The 23,858-nt window shown below is 44.8% G+C and overlaps 1 protein-coding gene across 1 annotated transcript; it reads right to left on the minus strand.

Moving 5' to 3' along the window:
• Positions 1 to 376: 376 nt before the first annotated feature.
• tmprss6 (transmembrane serine protease 6) lies at positions 377 to 22,761 on the minus strand. The gene is made up of 18 exons (XM_088929860.1): positions 22,519 to 22,761; positions 20,308 to 20,437; positions 18,072 to 18,214; positions 17,600 to 17,667; positions 16,763 to 16,941; positions 15,856 to 15,897; positions 14,747 to 14,951; positions 14,277 to 14,413; positions 13,608 to 13,720; positions 11,826 to 11,935; positions 10,539 to 10,681; positions 9,107 to 9,205; positions 7,687 to 7,800; positions 6,879 to 6,995; positions 5,945 to 6,113; positions 4,621 to 4,892; positions 3,274 to 3,410; positions 377 to 2,795 (listed from the first exon to the last, which is right to left on the minus strand). The coding sequence occupies exons 1-18, from the start codon at positions 22,606 to 22,608 to the stop codon at positions 2,637 to 2,639; spliced, it is 2,427 nt and encodes an 808-aa protein (XP_088785986.1). The 5' UTR covers positions 22,609 to 22,761; the 3' UTR covers positions 377 to 2,636.
• Positions 22,762 to 23,858: the final 1,097 nt, after the last annotated feature.

Genomic DNA, 23,858 nt, shown 5'->3' on the forward strand with positions numbered 1-23,858 from the left:
GTAAAGGTGGTTTCTTGCTCTATGAGCCTCAGGTTCTTTAAGCCATGTCCCATCTGCCATTTAAAAGCTGTCTGTTAGCGTTGGCCTAGAGAGCAGGAAAATAAACCATGGACTTGGCTGGTGCAGTCCCTTGCTTTATTGCTTCCCTTGCTCTTATGTACAGAAGCATTCCAAAGTGCAAACATTCCATTCCTTTTACTAGCGCAGCCCAAAAATCGGGGGGAGAACAGCCTGACAGCATTGAAGGAACAGCCCCAAATCCAGCGGGGATAAACACCTGCCAGTCTGTTTATTTCAAAGCAGCCGTTTCATGGGAACCAAACAGCTGCTCGCCCTACCTGACGACAAGCTGTACAAAGAAAACAGGAGAGGGGTATAGGATCTTTAGTTTATTGCTTTCTGCCAGCGTCCCTGTCTTTAATGCATTCAGGCTCCACAATCCTTCTATAAGATAACCTTATTAAGAACAAGGCATTAAAGCGATCTTCCGCAACAGCACCTGTCTGAGAAAACCTGAAGATTATGGAAAGCCTGGGCATTAAAGAGAAAATAAAAACTAAGTAACAGCCTCAATGGCTTTGCTTATCTTAACAGCTTAACCGGTTGCCCATTTTATTTTTGCACATACAGTACAAGAACTGCAACAAGGGCTTCAAAGAGAAAGGGAAGATTTGCAATAATTACATTGGCCAACGTCTACCTGGATGTTTCAGGCTACAGCTCATCACCATAAGTCCGCGTGATGAGCTGCAAGTGTAAATGGTGTGCCACTGAGAAGGAAAAATGCCATCTTAGCCACATTCAGGTTGCACACTCTAAAATGGTCTCCCTTTGCATTCATGAAGAATGTTTCTTGTGAGCTTCGCCATGTATTAATGTCTTTCCCCCCACATTGACCTAGACAATGTACAGCTGAATCATTACTCCATGAATGCATATTATTCCCCGTCCTTGATAAATGTATAAAACAAAAACAGACTTCAGATACGTAAAAATTAATTTTCATAATAGTAGGTTGTCACATGATTAACAAGTGCAGAGAGATCTATCAGGACTTATACATCCCAATGTCTTAAATATTTGCTACAACAGTGAGATCTTGTTAGGAAATCGTCCATCATAGGAGACATTCCTCCTAGATGTCGTAGACAAAAAACAATTCAAAGTGGATTCAGTTTGAAACTGGATTAAAGGAAACCCGAATTGATTATAAAGGCCATAGGACCCCATTCAAAACAGCATCCATTCCAAAAAGGTGATGCAGAATAAAATAGAACTCAACCACCTAGTTACTTTAGTACAATTAGTACTTTTATGAGTATTAATGTTTTCCCATCATTTCACAGATGGATCAGGGGCCTGGACTTCAAAGAGTGGCAAGAGTTGAAAGGGATCCTTCATTGGAAATGTGTTCATTTTGCTACTCAATGCCATCTCGTTATAACACACCCCAAACATACCCAATAGATCTCCTCCAACAGTGATTTGCAGCACATGGCAGAAATTCCCCGCATTTTTAATTCCACATCACGCTTGGTCTTATCTCCCAGCCGTAAATCGCAGACTAGCTCTTGATCCCAGCCTCCATTAGCAGCCTCAGCATGAAGATGGGGGGTCGATGCCAGCGCTGCACATGTGCGTTCAAGCTGGATTTGTTTTATAAAAGCACTAATTTAAAACAGTGGAGCGCAAATACCAGGAGCAGTAGAGACGCCCAGCATGGTCTCCCACGTTTCTCGCTAATTTGGGCCCATGAGGCCGATCACAAGCAAGTGGTCACACTCAATGCCCAACCCAAAAATGAGCCCTAGCCTGTTCAGTAGTAGATTGCATCCATCGAAGAAGTCTTCAGGATGCTCTATAGGGCCCGCAATCTCCAATCCAATAAATAGTATATAATTTACTATTCTGGATCGGTCTTCCTCCACTTAAGGAAGACCAGATTACATGGCCTGGCCCTGTGTTCTCCAGTCTGTAAGGTCATCTACATGATGACATGGAGGATAGGCCCTGCAAGATGAACCCTTGCACTTGAAATTCTCAAACTTATCTAGGGATACTAAACCACATGCAGTGGCGACCATTACTTACGCATATTCTGTTCTTAACTGGCCCTCAGAAATTTAAGCCCTGAGTGCTCAATATGTGGGTCCCTATGTTTATTAACCAGGGATCAGTCCAGGCCAAATCCCAGACTCCAGACCTAAATTCCAAATATTTTGCTGGAAAGGGTCCACAAACTACAGAGAGAAGAGATGTACCAGGCGGCAAAATGACATGTTAACACCACGCAACTCCTGCAAAACAACATCCCGGTGTCCACTTGGAAAAACCGTTCAGGATGTCGAAGCCAAAACTTCCGGTTGGCTAGGAGGTTTATCCTGCAAGACTCCATCACCTTTTTGAGAAAGAGTTGAAAGGTGTCCTGCACGGTCATTCGGTCATTCCTCAAGGGGTTCTGCAAGTTACCTCTTGAATCCCAACCCAAAAATTCAGCCGGAACTAAAATCCTTGCAAAAGTGTTTCGTGGTAGGGGGGGGGGAAGGGGAGGGTTACGAAAGCATTCCTAAGTACAGCAGACAACTTGGACCAGGTGACCCGATCTCAGTTCTAATGTTTAGTTTTGAAGCCCATCTTCAGGAAGTCACCTCCTTGATCCAGTCAGTCATCTTGGTTATACGGGTGTAAACACCATAGTAGTTGGGCCGCCCACATCCAACGCCCCAGCTGACCACCCCGGCCAGGAACCAGCGCCCGGAGGGCTCCTTGCACACAAGTGGACCTCCGGAGTCCCCCTGAAAAACAGAGCATCCCCCCCCCCATTACAAACACACCAGCGAGCAAATCCATTGGAACACCTCACAGGTTTGAGGTTACAGTACCAAGCTCCCAACTGTATTCGTAGTGCCAAACATTGTTGGGGCGACTGAATTAGGAGTTGATCAATTTCTTGAACCCTTGCAAAGAAAGCACATCGTTAAGTTAGTTCCAAGGGCACCTTCTTATTTAGCACAATGGAGATACCGGGTGTTAAACATGGCCAACCTCATTATATACACAGGCAAACACTTTCCAACCAGGTATTTACCACAACTACTATGTGTGTTGTAATCTATGCAGTAACAATGACTGCATGATAATTATGACAAGGGAATATGGAATTAATCTTTGGTTAAGTTAGTGAAACACTTCCACTGTGTTTGCAATGCCCTTAATCAGTCCTTCAGACAGCAGGCACTACCGGAGCGCATGAGAAGGGGTTCGCTTCCTCACCTGGCATGCATCCTTCTTCCCATCTGGGTACCCGGCGCATAGCATCCTGGGAGAGATCTGGTAGCGGTACGACCGATTACAGATGTCCTGGCTGATCAAGCGCACGTCAACTTTCTGAAGGATGCTGCTGACGGGACCTAGGAGGATGAAGGTGGCAAAACTCAGGAGGGCCATGCTGGCACTTTCAAATGCACGGTGTCTCGTGACTCATTTACAGCTGGCTGGACTGCGCTTTCAGATTCAAGATCAGAATGCTGGGATTTTACATAGATCTTGCATCATATAGGGCGAGATGCGTGATCACCTGAGAAGTTGGCCGCCGATGCTTATCAAGGCCACTGTAAAAGAGTAACCCCAGATTATCCCAATGCATTCTGGGCTTGTGATCATGGGCTTTCAAGGACAACTTCACTCTTCTCCAGTACCAGGGTCCAGGACAGAGTCCTGACTTTTTAAATGCTTGCATATGGGCAGATTTAACTGATCTGGCTGTTACTCTTCAGCAATTATATATTCATTGCCTTTGTAAGTTGTCTACACTGACGTCTTGGCGTGAGAAGTGTCCCCCACAGTCTGGCATGGAAAAATGAGAGAAGGCAAAATTTGTAGCTACCATTGTCCACTTTCTACCCTCAGTGTGAGGGTGGTTAGTAATGGTCTGAGCATAATATTGAAGAAAATGCCAAGAGGCCACTGCTATCACAGCTAGGCCATAACTACTTAGCATAGCAGAATACCAGAATGCCGAAGCATAGTATTCTGTTTGGATTTCAATTCTCTCTCATTATTACTGTTAGAGCAGTTTCTCTTTTTGTACCAGGAAGTAGGATCCTGGTTCTTCCTGCATTGAGGGCAGCTTAGGCTAAGATGCAGTCCATAGCAAGAATACAAATTTTATCAGCAATATTAAGATTACTGCAGGGACTAGACAGCATTGCTCCAAGGACCAGTCCTGGTTCTTTAATAGAATGTTGCTAGTTTCCCCTGGGCACTATCTGTTGAGAAAAACCAATCAAACCAAGCCTGCCCGACTTTGGAAAGTGGGAAGAAACTGATGCACCTAGCAAAATCCAAAAGCAGAATCAAGCTTGGGTCTCTGGAGCCATGAGGCACTACCAATCTACACGTGAACTAGTTGCAGCTCTCTGTTGTTGTCTCTGCTGTTTTCTTTCATCTTAGACCCAGATCTTTTTGAGCCAGACTCATGTACTTCATCGGGACATCAGACACTATACGGCTCTCGTTGTAACGGTATGGTATTTTAACGTTATTTTGTTTGAGGGCTTTCCTCAAATGTCATGATTGACCCAGATGCTGGCCCTCTCCCGATTTTGAGGCTCAGGTCACCTCCTTCTTTCTTGGCCCCCCAGCCCGTCACCCAGCACAGGATGCCGGGCTCCAGGAGGTGGGTGGGGGCTGGCAGGCAGGCCGGCTGCGCCACTGTGGTCAGGAAGATGGGTTTGTCCAGTCGGAGGAGAGCCAGGTCGTAGTCGTGGGTCTCGTCGTCGTAGTAGTGGTGCGTATGGATCTCCTGCACCCGGAAAGACATCTCGCTCTTGCTGCTCTGGTCCAGGCGGAGCTTCCCCAGGTAGACGGTCCACTGGGAGGGGGAAGCTAGACTGAGGGAGAGCGGAGAGGCAGGAAGGAAGGAGGAGGCATGGAGGAGGGGGCACAGAACGAGATGGAAGAGTGATTAAATCGGCCACATGGCCACACAGGCGAATGTTTTCATCGAACCAAGGTAACCAACTTCATATCCTGAGAAGGGCTAGCTGCTCTGTATCCAAGACTTTCCTCCACAAATGGCAGTAAATGGACTAGGAGGCTACTCCTGCTCAACACCAGGCCTGTGGCTGAATCCCTAATCTGTTATCAGCCAGGCTGAGACAAGAGGTTCTAAACACTATTTCAGAAGTGAGGGCTGTAGTTGAATGTGAGAGAGGGTACAAGTAACATTTCATATCTAAGGATGTCCCTCACCGTTCAATATTCTTACATAGAACATCTTATGGGAATACAACATTTCATCAGCTGAAATCTTTCTGCAGCAGAGAGAATATAAAGCAATCTGCAATGATGTGTCCAATTTCGAGTGCCAAGCACAAATTAAAAAAAGGCACCATCCTTCATGTGTGAATGAAAAACCAAGGGCCTGACTCTGCGTGGTCATTAAAATTCCCAGGGCATTTCTCGAGAAGAGGAGGGGTGTTATCTTGGGCCAGGTGTCCTGGCCAAATTTCCCATTGGCCCTTACCAATCATGGCCTCCTAATAATCCCCATCTATGAACTGGGTTCATCACTCTGTTCTCCTCCCCACCGAGAGCTGGTGTGTGGGGAGTGTACTGGCGCACTCTGGCTGCCATCATATCCTCCAGGTGGGGAGTCCCCATTACCTGCACAACGCTTTGAATGGAGTGTCCAGAAAATCACTACAGAAGTCTAAGGAATTATTAGATTAAGTCTTTGCAAAAGAGATGATGATTCAATTTTTTTCCTTCCACTTCAGTCTGAGAACTCATTACAGCAACCTGCAGTTGATTTCCCATTATATTCTTCTCTCACACATCTGCGATATATCACCCAAAAAAGCATTACCTCATCACGTTTCTTTATCGGATTTTTACAGCACACATCATATAATTTTGACAAAATCAAGGCAGCACTCCTCACCTATCATCTTGGAAGCAATGTGCAGCGGAGACCACCCACTGGCTGGAGATCAGTGCTCCCCCGCAGAGATGGCGACCTTTAACCTGGAGGCTGGCCTGCCATGGCCACTCCCCTTCAGTGGAGTTGGTCCCGCCCACCACCCGACTTGTGAACTGCTGGAGGCCACACTCTGCAACATCGCGAAGGAGGATTAAAATCACGCTGCTCGCTTTAGGACGCAGACCAAAACAGAACACGAAGGCAGAGAGTCAGGGTCATGCCTGGAAAGAAAAAACTGTGTGGCTTTTGTTTCGTCAGCTTTGCGATGTCTGCATCCTGCTATCTGGATCGCACAGAACTGTAGAGCAGACGTTTCAGGAAGTGGCTCACCGTGTGCACCATATCTCTCCTAGGAAAGGATATGAACGGTTGCCAAACTGTGCTTTTGGAATGTTAAACAATTGGAAACACCTTCTCCTTTCCTCACCCACCTCTTCAATAAAATCAGAATCCAGCTTGCCCTTGAAGTGAATTGGTTTTACTACATACTCTAGATTTGCACTTAAATAGGGTATTACTGGCCACTTCCAAGCCATTCTGGTCCAAAGCCTGCACAGTTGCACTCCATTTTGCACCAATACTAAACCTGTCCAAATATTTCCCAGTGCTCCAGATTAATGGCCTACCTACATTCTCTAGGCCGATAGACTGGGATCTCTTTGTCCGACATGGAGAATCATACAAAATACTCAGCTCTTTGAGTATCTCATTTCCTTCATAAAGTTTTATTAATTAATATCATTGTCTTTATGTACCCATACGCCATGATATCTATTAAAAATTCTCTTCATTCAATTCCATTTCCAATAAACCACATCAGTTGCAGTGCAGACTACAGAAGCACGTATTGTTAAAACTCCACAGTTCAGGCGGTTAAAGCAATCTTGGCTCTCACCACAATTCTTCTCATCCGACAGGTCTGGGCAGTCGGTGATGAAATCGCACTGCGGATTGGGCTTCTTGATGCAAGTGCCGTCCGCGCACACATAGGTTGTCCGAGTGCAGTCTACAGCTGGGGTAAGGACAACACAGGCTGACATCTTCGTATTTGGCATTGCGCAATCTACAGTTTCTTTTGCAATGAGACGCGTAATAAGAAAACAAAGGCTATTAATCAAGCTCAGTCTGGCCTGAGTACATGAAACAGCGCGACCCCTGCCAGAATATACTTCCAAGAGCACAAAAAAAGTGGCGTTAAACAATAAAACCAAACTGATTACGTTTTTTAAATGCATTCAGCGCTGATCAGAAAAAAAGTGTTTTTCCCAGCAAACGGATTAAAATTTAAAGCGATTGACTATACTGTTCAAACGAAGATTGTGTTTCTTTCCATAAAGTCGGGAGATTTTGTGCAAGGTTTTAAAATATTCCCTGTAAATGTGTTCCAATTACAGAACCAGTTACTTGTAATTGAGATTTGTACAGCTGAGTATTTTACCAAGTGAAGTATTTGCTCAAGGGGGCAACAGCAATATCCCATACAGAATGCTGTGCCCTCTCCATCACTTGATCCGCAACCAGAGCTTGAACTACCCTCTTCACACTTGTCCCACTTTTTGAAGCTTTTCTACAGAGCGAGATCTGCACAATATATTCTGAAGACAATTAAAATGGTTTAAAAGGCGCATGTGAATATATAGAAAGCACACAATGCTTCATTAACAGGGTGAATTCTGGATGCATCAGTGAAATGCCCAGCCTACCCTGAGTGCAGTTTTCCTCATCCATGCCATTCAGACAGTCCAGATGCTCATCGCAGACCTTATAGTGATCCAGACACTGGCTGTCCTCTGGGCACTGGTATTTTGCAGTGCATACTGCAGGAAACCAATATAAAAACATCTGTTAGCCATGTCTTTTGAGACCTTGGTCGAGCTTGCATTTACAGTAGGGCTGGGGAAATCAGTCCCTGGAAGCCTACTGAGTCTTCTGGTACTCATGCAAACATTGATGCCTCGCATGTAACCATTTCTGGTGCGTTTCCCTCCCCCTGAAGCTTGTAAAAGAAATATTTTCTTGGCGTTGACGGGCATTAGGTGTTCTGGAGACAAAGTATCAAGCCAATTACAGGATTTGCAAATCGGTTTGAGCTCTGTGCTAACTAGTAAGGTTCAGGATTGCATTCAAGGTACGCAAGCTGAAATCTAACCAACTGTTCACTCCCCCAGTGGGCATGTTTAATACAGTGCCAATCCCACCAGTGTGTTCAGCAAAGCCTAAATTCTTAGTTGAGGAGAGCCTACATAAATTTTAGTGTGCTGAAGCCGTTAGAAATATAGCAATTTTTCTACTGTATTTTTTAAACCAAGGTCAGAATTCAGACAAAACATCAGTTACAGGCAGCAATTAGCACCACTGATTAAAGGCAGACACAGTGGTCCTCCAGCATCAGGATGGCAAAGAAATGATTCAACATGATCTTTCTTAATAAAATACCAGCGAACAGAGGGATGTGAAACTTATGATATATTAGCAAAGCCCAAACATACGTCACTGTTTGCATCTTCTTAAGGGCAATTTAAAGAAAATGTCTTGTGTGGAAAGGAATGTAATTTAAATCAAATGTTAAACTTGTTTAGGTCTTATGTCCTCGAACCAGGTTTAAGCACACCACTGCTTAGTTATAAATCATCTAAAACGGAGCTTCAAAATGTAAACCGTAGACCAGAAAGAGAGGCATTTTTCTTACTCTTAAACTTTGTTACCAAAGAAAAAGATTAGTAATTGATTGGCTAAGATATACTGTAAGCCTCCTTCAGCTCTCCTAGGGGAGAGACACATACTCTTTTACACAGAATATATTGATGGGTCATTTTTCAATTTTAACTGTTAATCTATTGCTCAGTTCCAGAGAAGACAAGGGAAGACAATGAACAACTCCATATACGAGACATTCCTGAAGAGGTGATCGTACTTCACAAATGCAAAGAACTTTACTGACATTTTTGGAGCAGTTATGGACTCAAGTTGTCTAGTGAATAAGAAGTCATGATTGCACAGCGACCAGATTTAATAAAGCAATTACACATCTTGCCTACCATGGGGGGGGGGAAAAGACATCTTCAAAAATTAAAAAAAGTTGACACTGAACAGGACAAATCCAGAGATCTCAGTTCGTCTTACCACAGTTCCTCTCATCCAGTTCATCGGGACAGTCCTTGATGCCATCGCAGGCTGGGACACAGAGGCCATTCACAGTGCACAGGAACTGTCCAGGACAAGCTGTGGGGTATCACAGAGATATGGAGAATCCGTACTTCAACACTGCTGTTGTTAAGAAAGCAGGCAGCACACCCGTTTTCAAATGACCCTTTCAGTCAGCTAAGAAAATAACTTGTCTGTGCAAGAGTGGGCAACACTCTCAAATATCTGGGTATCAGAATTTACATTTAGCTGGAAACTCAAATATTCCTATACCATATACTGTATATCCTTTAACATTCTGTTTAGATCCATGTGGTGCCTGTGTGACCGTCGTGGTACTGTGCGGGCTCGTGCCCTCACCGTCCCACCCGCCGGTTCGTCCTGCCACACCTGGGGCTCGAACCTGGGTCTCTGGCGTAACGCAACAGGGGAACCAGCCGAGTGAGCTAAAGGAGATCTCCCCCAGCCCAGGCGGCTGAGGTCCCTGCTACGCGCAGGGAGGGCGATGACGTCACCGTGCCCCAACTAGCTCCGCTACACCTGTGTCCTAAACATGACATTTATGGTAAGGGAAGAGGTTGACCTGGGCAGTGCCTGCTTTATAAAAGGCCCTAGAGAGTTTCTGTCGTTTCAGAACATTTCTCTGCTGTACCTCACAGAAATATGATCGCCTACTAAGAGCGATTTATCATGCTACTGGGAAGTCAACTCTTACTGACAGACTTTTCGGACTTGTTAAGAGATCTACAACTAGGAAGTTCTGAAACCGAGATGTGAATGCAGTAAACAGATCAATTAACCCTAATACTCAAGCTCAGGTTTATGGACCAGGGCTGAGAGACACTGTGAAGGAAACCACTCCGATTCAGAAAAGACCCCTGGTTTATATGAATCAGCTTCTGCCTACTTCCTTTCTATCTGACCAGCTATCACCTCCATGACTGCTTCATTTCTGATACTCTGCCAACCCCTGTGGTTTGGCAACATCACTACCATTGATTGTAATAGGCAAATTAGTCAAAATTAACTGCAAATTAATTGGGGCAAACCAAATCGCCTTAAATATCCTCTACAAACGGGGGATGGCAAAGAAAGTAATGTATAAGGGACTGCGAGTTCACACTTCTCCCATCTGGGAGACGCCTCTGTGCCCGCTGGTGTGATACTAATAGACACAGGAAATCTTTTTCTCGCCCACTGCAATATCTCTTTCAAACAACGTATCGTAACTATCTGCTCCCATATCTTGCTGTAACACTGTTACACTGACTTCTTGGTTGGTAAAATTGTGTCTGTCATCGTGTTGTTATGCTGGGACTGTTCTGTTAAACAAACTTCCCCGAGTGGGACAATAAAGCTTGAATTGAATGGAAGCACTGCCTGTGATTGGCAGGCTGCAGAGGGCACTCACGATCCGATTGGTTGAAGAGGCTGTAGAGGACCTGAACTCCCGGGCCAGTGAGGGAGACCTGTGATGTCATGGCGACGGTGGTGGATGGAGACAGCAAGAAGAGCCTCTCGGCGTAGGGTCGCAGGACCCGAGTGCCACACAACCTGGGGGAAAAGCAGGCAGACTGTCAACAAGCAGCTGGACTGGGGAGACCCCTGTGGACACACTATGATAAGATAAGATTAGCCATATACAATTTCTTGCATTAGGAATGTGTCTTTTCACATACCCCAGCTTGCTCTCCACGAGACACACAGGCACACAGATGGGGAGAGAGAAGCTTGGGGTCAGAGCGCAGGGTCAGCCATTTATACGGCACCCCTGGAGCAGTTGGGGTTAAGGGCCTTGCTCAGGGGCCCAACAGAGTAGGTTTCCTCTGCCGGCCCGGGGGATTTGAACCGGCAACCTTCTGGCCACAGGGGCAGATCCTTAGCCACAGTGCCACCATCTTTCCAACATGTTAAATAAGAAAGCACCTGATACTACAAGCAGGAATACTGTGCAGTCTTAAATTTGATCTTGCCTGGTACTCATTCCACAAACCCAGACCAACAGGTGCTACAGTAACTCCTGGATTTCACTCAAGGCTGGCCTTGACATTAGGCACCTGATCAAATTGCCTGCTTAGGTGGTCATCACAAGCATTTTCCTGTAGTTGTATAATCAGCTGTCATTCAGAACAATAGCAGTGAACCCTACAGGGCCAAGCTCATGTCTCTCTGTTAAAATGCAAGGCAATCACTTGGTACTGAATGTTCTCAAACTCGTCTTGCCATGGGACCTCATTACAAGCCTAGTTTAAAACAAAACCCTGCAGAAGGATCATTTTGGGAAGCCACTACTGGGTAACAGACCATTAAAACTACAGGATCACATAGGAAAGCAGGATAACAAGGTCAGAAGTCAAAATGGAATGAGAGGGGGCTTCGTTTGACAGGTTTGGAGTGCGTCATCATGCTTTCCCTGAAGAACTCTCTCCCCCCAAATCCCCACACAGTCTTGGAGGTGATCCCTGGTTTGAAAAGGCAAGAAAGGTCAATGAAAGAATGAACAGAGAATCACAAACAAAAAGGATTATGGGAATACGAAACAAACTACCCAGCTGTGTTGTTGAACCCGATAACCTGGTTTCTTTCAAGAAATGGCTGATTGACCACCTTGAATTTATGAGCTAATAACTCCCTAATGGCCTAGATGTCCTTATGACAGCCAGCAATGCGCACACACTGACAGCCAGGACACACCTACCTGCGGTTCTGAATCACCCACTGCCCCTGTGTGCATGGCTGATTGTAGTTCGCCCTGCTCAGCTCGTATCCCTCGATGTGTAGCGTCAACCCATACTGCACAGAGGGCACCTAGCGCAGAGACACGGCACACACAGTGAGGACACAGCAGAGCTCCTGCATGTCCCAGCCAAGTCTGGGTTCCTCTGCCGAAGTGCATCTGTTAATGCTCAGGCAGCTGTCATGCGTGATAAACGTCATGGACAGCACGGAGCAAACGGATCACCAGCTCACAAATTTATCAATTTAGCTTCGCATGCAAGAAATATTAGTTTCCGACAGATGTTTGTGCGCAGTTTTGGCAAACATCTCATGTAAAATTAATCCTGAGCCAATGCATTGTCATCTGGTATAGCAAACTTTGATATCAGTAAAGGCTTAATCTATTAAATGGAGTTTCCTGGAAAGTCCCTTTAGAGACTTTTTAGAACTGGTCTCTCAAGACAAGCTTTATCCAATTCCCACTTCGATGATTGGCGTGAAGGTCAAAAGATTTATGATGGGTTTGATGCATTTGTTAAATATCTCCGGGAGTTTCCAACTTTGTCAAACCAACGAGACGTTTCTTAAAAGTGCACTTCTGTCCAACATGAAAAGTTGACCACATTTAACCTACACAGAGTCGTGCTGTGGTTTGCTTTGCTATAGCACTCAGTGACCTGAGATTTCCTCTCTTTTGTGAAAGCTGGACAACTTTTAAATAGTCCTGGGCTCTTTATGTACTGTATGGGTTTTCCCCTAGCGATTTTAAATGAGTGTAGCAAGATATTTTCTGTCGATAAATGGTCTTTCAACAATGTGGCCAAGAAAGTCAATTGCTGTGGCAATTAAAAATACCAAGGGTCAGGAGTGGTGTTTGTTTTTTGGAACAGAGTTCTGAGATGAAGTGATCAGTGAAAATAGTTCAAGTGTTATGATGGACTGGAATGATCTCTGGACTATTCATTTCTCAAGTGGCTCTCCTGTCCTGTTAACCTCTCTTTTTTCCCCACTATCCATTGTTTTCCCCAACTCCAAACGTGTTCCAGTTCAATCTGTAGTGAAGCCAAAACAAGTCATTCTCCTATGAAATATATGGTTCTGAGCTCCTGTGACAAGAACTGGAAAGTGAAGATATGGTCTGGAGAACAAGATCCTGACTGCACTGGACCAGTTTGAAGTTTTAAGGCTTTTGGAGTCACTGAATTAAAATCACACACATGTAGACACTAGTACAGAAATCTCTTGATTTACAAGGTATGAATTTTCACTCTAACAAAGCATGCAATTTCATAACTTTTTTTTTGGCGTTTCAGGAGAGATTTTGGCTAAGAACACGTGTCCCTTGTAGCCCAGTAGAAGATGATATCCTCAGAGTTCGACTTCCTACTATACTTCCTTCGTCTGTCTGTGCTCTTTGAATATTTACAGATTCACCTTCTCTGTATTAACTACTGTACCAGGCTAAAATGAGAGCACTGAATCATGAAAATAAGGATAATCAGGATAATGACCCTGGCAGGGTAAAAACATGCATGCTTGGGTGATTTTCTAGACCTTGGGGACAAATCAGGTTTCACATGAAAAGATGGGGAAACTGCATTTTCAGTTTAAGAAATTTCTCCTTATAAAGGTTCAGTGAAAGATTTGTTTTTAATTCTGAGGGATGGGTGTATTCTGAAAACTGAGGAGTACGTTAACAATAGTATATACAGTATATGGATTAACAGCAGTAAAAAAAAAAAGATTGAAAGACGGTACTTACTCTGAAGTGCCAGGTACAGGATGTATTAGGGGGGTAGTAGCTGGGGTAGAAGGGGGTGCGAATATTACCCTGAACCCCCAACACTGATTCCAGGGTGATATTGCCTGAACACACTACAGAAAGGAGGACAGTGGAAGTTAAAACAGTGATTCACAATGGTAGGAATTCTAGTCGTCGGTAATGGACAGCAATGAGAATAAAGAGTAATCCTTACATTGAGGTTATAATTGTACAAGACATTACTAGTAAATCCTGAATAGGACAATATTGAGTCTTGTGCTCAGGAAGGTCACTCAGACAAAAGTTTCAGTTTAATGTTTAATTCTGATTTAAATACAATTTAAATATTTAAATTATAGTTAAAATAAATTCAATCTAACATTTCAAAATCGACAACGAAACCAGTAGTAAAAACAAAGAGCAGACCCAATAAGGGCTGAAAATAAGGGAGTGGGTCTTTACACAGAGAGTGGCGGATGGATGGAACCAACCACGCCACCACATGCAAGCTTGCTTGCTGGGATGTTTCAGGAAAATGCTTATTGACTTTAGCAAGCTGCAAAGAAAAGAAGCCAATTAAGCTCTTCTTGTCTCTGAGAATTCCCGTGTTTCTTTAGCTAGATCACACTGCCCAGACACGTCTACAAGAACGAGGTGCCAGGGACTTACCCTGATTGGGCCGGGCCCGGGCGAAAAGGAAGAAGGGGTCGTAGTAACTGTACAGGCCCTGCTTCCAGACCACTGACATCACCCCGCCTGATGACATCACCAGCACCACAGGTTCCTGTCTGCTGCAGCCGTACAAACTGAGCCAGAGCGAAAGAGAGAAGAAATAGAGGGAGGGATCACACAGCGAGGGAATCAGACTGACTGCAGTGCTGGCTGCTACCCACATCAACGATTTTAAAAAAAAGCCTTCGTAGGGTTGCAGGATTAGTCCCTTGCTAACAAAAGGCTACTCTACATACATCACAAATAGAAATTTCAGACCTCTTGAGCACTGTCAAATTTATAAAACTTTCTTTAATATAGGACTTGCCGAAACTTGCAGGGCTGGCCACAAGATTCAGGTTTCGGGATTCAATGGAGGAAAAGAGTGGTGAACTGTAATTTTCTTAAACTAACGGGCGCAGACTCACGAGGTGATGAGCTGGGAGTCGGAGGGGGCGATGGAGTCGTACACGGCCAGGCGGTCCCGACACTCAGGGAGCGCCCACTCCAGGCGCAGCTCCACCTGGTGGCCGGAGGGGGCGTGGATGTGCCACAGGCAGGAGGAATGCTGGGAGTCTGGGCTTCTGAGGGCTTGGAAGTCTTCAGTACCCACTGAGTCATACCTATAGCAGCCTAGGCCAAGGGGAAAAGAGGACTTTATAACACTACAGGAAAAAAAAGCCCTGGTGAAAGGAACGTTATTTAATCTCCTAATACAGAAGTGGCACAATATCGCATCACCCCAATTTTCATATCACACACACTGTGGGGGAAAACATGTCCAACTAAGGTGTAGGTCTCGTAGCCATCAGAAGGGCACCATAAACATGAAAGTGACGCACAGATCCTCTCGAGCACAGAAAACAGAAGTGCTAATTAGAGTTTAGAGCCATCCGAAGGCTGGCAGTTTAAAGGGGAATGTCATACACAAGGTAGGGCAATGGAACAGAGGTGTTCCGTTCTTGAGCGCTGAGGACGTACAATGCAAGTATGCAGAATCTCGAAAGCTCTCATCAGCATCAAACCAGTGGATTTCTTTATGCTCAGTAGTAGGAAAAATGAAATAAACCTGAGAGTACTACCAGACACTGTGTTTAACAAAGAGAAGGTGAAGCTCTTTCCACACAGAGGATTGCAGGAGTCTGGAACAAGCACCCAATTTACTGTAAACCTCTAAAAAGGCTGTACAGCTCCTAGCATTCAAACTAGCACAGTGGATTATTGTGTGGTTCATAGCCTTTAAAGGTTTGTATCGAAGGACATTTCAAGACACCTGTGACCCAAAAAGGATGTTCCACAAACCCAAACTTGACAATGGAACTGGTGCTCATCTTTTTTTTGAGAAGAGACGCCTTGGCAGACAGTCCTTCGGAGTTTTAAAATGATCAGTGGTGGATACAAACGACTAGAAGTCATGATCTGAATTACACAACCCTAACAGGATGCATTTTGAGGCTGGCTCACTGTGGCTTAAACAAAATGAAATGGAGAAATGAAGAGGAGAAAATGAAATTAAAATGAAGAAAAAAAAACCTACCAAAAGTAGCTTTGAAGACATCTATAACTTTGGATTCACTTTCTGCACAAAAAACAAATAAAAAACAAAAGAAAAGGTTATAGAAAATCAACAAGGAAAAAAATCTCATGCAGTAGCTTGATTCCTCTCAGGTTTTTAATCTACAGTCTCGAATATAACCAAACACCAGGTGCTGGGTTATTTTAAGACAGACATCAAATTAACAGTTAACATTTAGCTTAACTGTTTCTTCAAGAGCTTTTGAGCAACTCCCTACATCTTGAACTCCTATGCAAGATGAATAGGTGGTAAATTGGAGTAGTCCTTTTTCCAGCATCAACTTTGATTACAAGCAGCAATAACTGCTTGCTTGTTATTCTGGTAGGATCCCTCAAGTACTTCAGATACAGAAAGGGACCCACTTCATCCACCACTGAGCAGATAATACGCACACAGTAGATAATCTGCACCAGCAACCCCACTTCACAGCAGATAAGGGGGAAAAGGGAGAAACTACTCAAATATTCTTCTTCATATCACATTCAGGTGGATCCTCAAGTAAGGCAGATTGTACAAGCAAAGTTTATTCTAGAGATCAGGTGTTGAACTTTGAAGCAACAGCTAAAGTAGGCTGTAGTACAGTGTGTATAACCTGGTCTTGAATGTACGTCTTATTGAAACCACAAACAGGTTAGATGGTGGTCAGGGCAGGGAGGGGTGTTACATCATCTTAAGCCCTTCTATCTTCTTCCCTGAACCGAACTCCAACATTTCCAAACTCCAGATTCTAAAATATGGCCTCCTGAAAATCTGTCCTGACACTCTCATATCTACACAATTTTCCCCAATGTTAAAACAGGTCTTTAGGATGCGTCCTAGCTCAGCGAAGGGTAAAGGATGCCGGGCCAGCGATGGAGAAGATTCCCACCAGTGATATCCAGTGAGGAGAGGCGGAGAAGGTAGTCCCCTTGTCTGGCAACAGTCTCTGTCCCGCTGGCTCTTAGGGCTTCATACAGACTGCTGTTGACCCGGCTGACTGTCACCTTCTCACTCTGGCTCACCGGCACGGACAGAGTCAGCCAGAAGTGCGCCACCACACTCCCTTCCCTGTGGAACAACACTGCGTCACAAAATGGTTCCTATTAATACAGCTGCCCTCAGGACCTCTTTTAAATTCCTTTCAAGTCACCAAGAACTGCAAATGTTAGATAGCACAGGGACCTGGTAGAAAACAGAGGGCAATGTAGGTGTGTGGGACATATCACTCAAGCCATGTGACAGATAGAGAGTTACAGGGAGTACTTGGGAACAGTCCTGATAGAATTCTAACAAATGAGAAAGTGAAACAGGCCAATCAGTTGTCCTTTTAAAGTTCTCCTGCCATTTATATAAACTTTTGGATGTGTTGCTCCAAGCCATGGCAAAAATGTCTTGTTCACAGGGGATTTGTCTTCATCTCTCTCATCAAGATAGATTGAAATCACACTTTCGGAGCAAAAACAAGTCATCTGAGACCGTTACGCCTGCAAACCGACTGTTAAGGCAAACTCACAACCAAAAGCTTCAATCACAATTCACAGGCAATTTTGAAGTCTCAAATTTTGTCCCAAAAAACTGTTTGGCCTGAGTGAGACACTGTCTCACAAGTGGAAAAGTTAACCGATTCATGGTGCTTGTATAAGTTTACATTAAGGAGTCCCACCGAAGGTGAAAATAAGACTTCATCCACATGGAGTGGGAGTAAATACACATTCACACCCCTTACCCAAAGGCAAAGACGGTGGTTGAATTGTAGTACCAGGAAAGATCGGAGGATTTCACCAGCTTCTCCACCTGATACAGACCGAAACAACAACAACAAGGGGGAGAATCACTCTATGACCTCGGGCTCCATAATGACGAGATATTCACTTGAAAGAACCCTGAGGCTCCAGGAAGAATGGAACAGGTGAAGGTTTTATTCCATGCTGAAAAGAAAAGCGAGACGATGTTTCAGCTGTGGAGCCTTCTTCAGGCGTGACACCTGAAGGATTCACGGAGGAGGCTCCACAGCCGAAACGCGTTTTCTCTTTTCCTTTCCTTTCAGCGGGGAATAAACCTTCACCTGCTCCTGTGCAGCCTGCGCAGGCTGACGCAGCTCCCCGTGAGAGCAGAGGGAGCTGCTTAGGAAGCGGAACGCGATCAACTTCGACGCAAACCCAGTTTCAGACGGACGGTAAGGCCGCACGCGGTCCTACCATGTCCTGGACTCCGCCGGCTTCGGCTCTAAAGATGGCGGAGGAGTGGCAGGCCAGCTCTGAAGAGAAGTTGCGATTGAGGATGGCGATCGTGGCCGTGTAGTGGTGCGACGCGCGGGGCTCCAGCAGTCTCACCCTGTAATCTGAACAGCGGGACACAACCCTTAAGACAGCGTTCTACCCCACAAGCCCGCGCCTGCCCCTTGACCCAGAACTTTCCGTGCTCGTTTCACCACGCTGTCATCGCTTAATGAAGGAAAGCACTCAGCAATGAAACAAAACGCTGGCGATGCAGGATAGGGGTCCTAGGCCAAGATATTCACCACAAAATCTTTCCAGCACTAAATGCTAAACAAAAACAATACAAGCAAAAGAGAGAAGGAGGTCCCCACAGGCAGGAACCTCCAGAGAGGCCTAGAGGTTGCTATGGCAATGGGGCCCTGCACCGCAAGGCTACCAGCTGACCCTCCCCAATCCTCCGAGACTTTAAAACCGGAAATGTTGTTAAACATACCGCATGCCTTCCCCAACAGAGACGGCGGCTCTGCGGTCACGTCAAAAAGAGAATCGTCTATTGCGTGTGCGCTCAACAATACTGCAGTCGAAACTGCCGCGCGAGAGAAAGATTAATTCGGGCTACATCCCTTTACACTTCAGACATAAAATCAGAGATTGGAGATTTTCAAATTGGAAGACCAGCAAAACTAGCAGTTGATTTACTGGTCTTTTTCGTGTTTTGCTTTACCCAGACTTTGTTTTGTGTTAACAGGATCGGTCTCAGCTCATTCTACTCAAATAAGCTCTGCTTTTATGCACTGCTACTCAATAGTGGTCCTTTAAAGCATGCGAGAATGGCCCTTGTTGACCTAATACAGATAAAACTCATTTTATCACACCAATATAGGAAACACGAACACAGTTTTGAGTGATATATATATGCAACCTTGAATTCCTAATTCCTTTGTTTTAAGCCATTTTGTCCATTCTCCATATTTCCTATTTGGAGACTGAATAGTCAATACTTGCCCATGTCCTTAGATGTTTACATACAGTATAGACGTCACATGCACATCTTGATGAAATATCAAGATATAGATGTCAATACTGTAATTAACTTCAAACAGCAATTGTTAATATATTTCTTTCGGTTAATTAATGTAACTTAAATGAACTTAAAGCCAATGCATTAGTACTTTAATTATCATGTAAAAGGAGGGTTTCTTATGTCTTTAAACCATACACACTATAAACTGTAGTATGTTATGTGATGGGGTGGACTTTGTTATGTGCGAGTTTGGCTATTCGCTATGGTTCTCTGCACTGAACCCTCGCAAATGTCGAGATCCTACTGTGTACGAAAACATCATTCCGGAAGCTGCCAATGAGTTACATCGGAAACAGCCTCCCGGGACTGTGTGCCAAGGAGGCAGCCCAGGCCTCAGGTGAGCCGTTCCCAGGCAACCGGAACAGGTGACGCTCTCAGGATGGGGAGCGCTCCACCGTAACACTCCGGAAGGAAACCAGGCCCGAGACACAAGGTTCCACCATTGTGTCCAGAAACAGCGGGATGATATCCTCTGATCTCTTTGTTACCAGCAACCAAACAAACAAGATGAGCCCAAATGCCTTCTCTCATTTGTATCCTCCTATGCTTCTTAAAAAAAAAAAAAGACTCCAGGCATCCGATCCAGTGGGAACCCCCCTCCCCCACCCAGCCCCTTGCAACCTGTGTGTCCCAGAAAGGTTCCATTTCAAAAGCCCTTGCTAGAAATAAGCTGCGTTCGTATCGCACAAGAACAGCTGGTGGCGTTTCCAAATCAACACCTGTCAAGAGAGAGTGGGAAAAGCCGAGGAGCTCAATTGCAACCGGATTCAGCTCGGCTCACGGCAAAAAAAAATTAACCCTTCGACCCAGGTTTACCACATGAAATCTTCACCCCCGTTTTCAAATCAGTGAGTTTTAAATCGTGTGCTTATAAGAAAATGGGGGAAAGGAAGGATCTGGATATTGGAAGGTGACGGAGAGGAGAGGAGAGGGAGCCCTGCATGAGCTGGGCACACAGGAGGAGCGAGGCCAGCAGTATTTAACCACAGCGGGTTCGTCTGTAGACAGCGTGGCGAGTGGCCATTTTTTCCCCATCTCTCAGTCTTTCCAGACGACGGCAAGACGCAGAAAGAAAGACTACACAGACTGAGAGAAGCCTGCGTCCAACACGACAGCTGCTCTCCAGCTTACCAAAGAAGTACCACACGAGAAGTCCGGCCCCAGTTACCAGCAGGGCGGCGACAACGAGCAGAGCTGCGATTAACAGCTTGAAGGGCCCCTTCTTTTTCGGACACGGAGGGGCCGTTCCAGGAGGCTGTGCCTGTGGTGAAAATGCCAAGAGTTACAGTTTAACGCAAAAACCGTCTCGGGCGTTGGGAAGAGGTTGGCACCCTAAGAAGCCAGATCACTCTCATCCTCTTCCAAAAGGCCGCTTGGGAACTTCCTTCGAGCTAATGAGGAGCACTGGCCGAGGGCTGATGTGTGAATCAAGTTGCTAGAGCACCCCACCCCGCGACAATTGAAGGACCCCCGCCTTTGACATCAGCCGTCTTGCCAGAAAGCATTGACATTTCTCAAAAACAGACAGCTTGACTTCGGGCCTACTGTGATCAGCTGCACGTATGATCGCGGGACTTCAGTGACGAGGCCTTTCTGCCTCTGCAGGAGGTAAACAACTTAATTAGTACTGCTCGATTACCATCGCTTACTCGCTCGAAGGAAGCCGGCACGCAGCTCATCCTGCAACCTTTTCCGCTAATTAAAATAAGGCTTTGTGTAAGAGGAACACAGCCGAGTCGCCAACATGTTGTGTTGCATTATGGGGGAAATAATGCATTGGCTGAACAGTTCCCTTCGGAATTCCCTGCCCGCGTCACAGTTTCTCACCACCTTCAGCAGGGTGCTCAGATTCCCTCCCTTGGTCTCGGGAAGTGCTGCTCTGCTTTCATTCCAATATTGCATTGCATACAGAGGTCCCCAATATTGCCTTGTGCCTCTATATCTCTCTCTCTCTCACACACACACACACACACACACCTGCTGGCCTGTGCCAGATCCCAGTTGTGCAACTGAACATTGTCCCATTGTCTTCATAACAGGATTCATTTGAGCGTTCACCTGTTCTCAGTTCTTAAACTAGTGAGCAGGAAGGGCTGCTTCACAGCACAGCACAATAATGGTGACTTACAGTACTTTCACAATGTTCCCGATTTTGTGCTCAATTTGAAATGTGTCAAACTATTTTTTAAATTGGTTTTTATTTAAAAAAAAACATCAATTCATTTATCTTGTTACTGACATTTAAGAACCAGTCTGAGAAACTGGGAGTGCAGTTCCCCCTTTCAAGCTCCACTGGAATCAAAACCAGCAGGTGTGTGGGTCTCCAGTAGCAGGAATAAGAGCCCATTTATCTACATGATATGAATTTTGTAATCACAAGAAGTGCACTAGTTCATGCACTACATTTCAATGTATAACTTAACACATTCATTTAACTTATGGTGTTCTTGTATACATAACACATTGGTTATTGCAGTAGGCATGATTGCCCCAACCCCTATCCAAAATACAACACTCTGATGAGGTATATAGCAGATTACATTTTGCCACCTTAAAGCATATTATAGTTAGACACTATATCTTAAAGTAGAGGGTATTTAAACCCAAGTCTCTCAGTGCAATTCATCACCCAAATAAAAAAATAATAATATTCAACATAATCCCTCTTTCGCCAGAACAATAACCTTAGAAGATTTTCTGGTGCACTGCTGGCTGAGAAATATCTATCTACTGACATTTCAGAAGGTTTCCCTCCCTTGTAATTTCTTAGGGCTTTTCATCTTGACGGGACTGGGTCTCGCTCATATCGGCTGTGGCACTCGCAGAGATAGGCTGTCTGCCTGCTTCTAAAAAACTGCGACAGTACCGACTATTCGATTGTGCGAAGAAACCACTGCCAAGACCAAATTCAGACACGTCGGAATGAGCAACTGGACACTTGGTAGAAACATCTGATGTCTCCTGGGCAGGCAGAGCGAGTATCGCAACTCGGCACCTGCTCCGAAACCACGCGCGGGTTGTTGTTGGTGGCACCTCCGTTTTGTGGATCCTGCTGTCGCGTTACTTGCATAACTAGCAGATTTTTCGCTCCACAGTAGAATAAAGACCGCTTTTACCCACAGTGAAAATCTGCCCCCTTATCACCATCTATCCTCTAAGCAGGAAACGCAAAACTCGAGCAATCAGGAGCTCGTGGTTGCGTTGCTATTTGATCTTGATTGAAAGGAAACCGCTTTCTTCCTTATATGTCAGGATTAGTAGACAATAAAATGCTTGACCTTCAGAGGAAGTCAGTATCTTTAAAGTTATAATCAAATACGACATTCAAGTTAAATAACTTGCCTGCTTCTCGTCGTCCTTCGTAGAAACGTCCTCACTCTGTAGGCCTACATCAGAAGCACTCAAATTTTTTAATCCGTTTTCCAAAGCCATAACGCTACTCGCTTTGATCTGTGTGCTCCACTCGATTACACTCGATTTGGAAACACAGGTGTTTGTCTTCACATCTTGTCTGAGATTGTTTTCATCATGGTAAAGGGCGCCGTTTAACCGTACGGGGGGGAAAAAAAGGCAAAGTTCTGACCAGACTCCTGGCTCAGAACAAAATCTATTTGGAAAGGCAAAGGTCTCTGCGGATCAATATTCTACACCATGTCAGTTTAAACAACCTGGTAGCATGATCTTAACCCACTGTGCCGCGGAACGAGATGGTTGAAAAAAATCCGGTTAGGTATTTCAGCAGAAATAAAATATTTAAATAGGGGGAGAGAGAGAAAGTAGCTGTGTATCGTTTAGTAAATACCTGTGTCACACTCATCCTCCACTGGCACAGGTCCAGTTTATTTTGGGCAGGTGTAGGTGAGGAGACAACGCCTTCGATCACTCATCTGGGTCCTAATGCCCATTTCTTATCAAATAGAACCACTTCAATGGAAATTAATCCCAGTCTACACTTATCGCACAACAGACCTAGGTGACTAATGTTCATCTCTGTGCAAAAACATACGATTCGACTTCAGATGGCTGCACGAGTTAAGTAAACCGTTAAACTAGTTAACTGTATGAATTATACTCTCTTCCAAATTACTGCAACTTTGCGCCATTCTTTTCTGTGGTGAAAAATAAAAAACAAAACACTGCACTCGTCACCTTGAGATTGTATATATATATACACTCATATTTAATTCCCGTCGTAAACCCCTGTTAACACAAGATATGCTCTTCCCAGGCAACCGGACAATATCAACCTCCTATAAACTGAAGCCGACCTGCACAGAGATGATTAAGGAATTAGTTTCCCGGTCAGATTGCAAATTTCGCGTCTAGTAACTTTATCAGCACTTACAGTTGACAACACGATTTTCGAGACCCAAAACAAAAACTAGCTCGCAAAGCAGTTCTTAAAATCTGTCTTGTGTCTCTATGAATAGCTTTCAGAGGGTCTGTATACCATGTGCCACAGGTAACTATAAGGTTGCAGACTCTGGAGTTCTTTTGACAAGCGTCACATTAGTGGTTTGTGTTCATTACTGCTTCTCTTTTATGTACCGGTGTCGTATCCATTCTTCTTCTCATCCTCCACATGTAAAACGATGTATATGTAACACCTAAGGAGAAAACTAGCCCCTGTGTGCCATCCTGTAAAGATAACTGAAGCTTTGCTTCACGTGGTAGCCGTAAAA

This window comes from Atractosteus spatula, chromosome 13 (assembly GCF_055471065.1).
Source record: "Atractosteus spatula isolate fAtrSpa1 chromosome 13, fAtrSpa1.hap1, whole genome shotgun sequence".
Classification (NCBI taxonomy): domain Eukaryota; kingdom Metazoa; phylum Chordata; class Actinopteri; order Semionotiformes; family Lepisosteidae; genus Atractosteus; species Atractosteus spatula.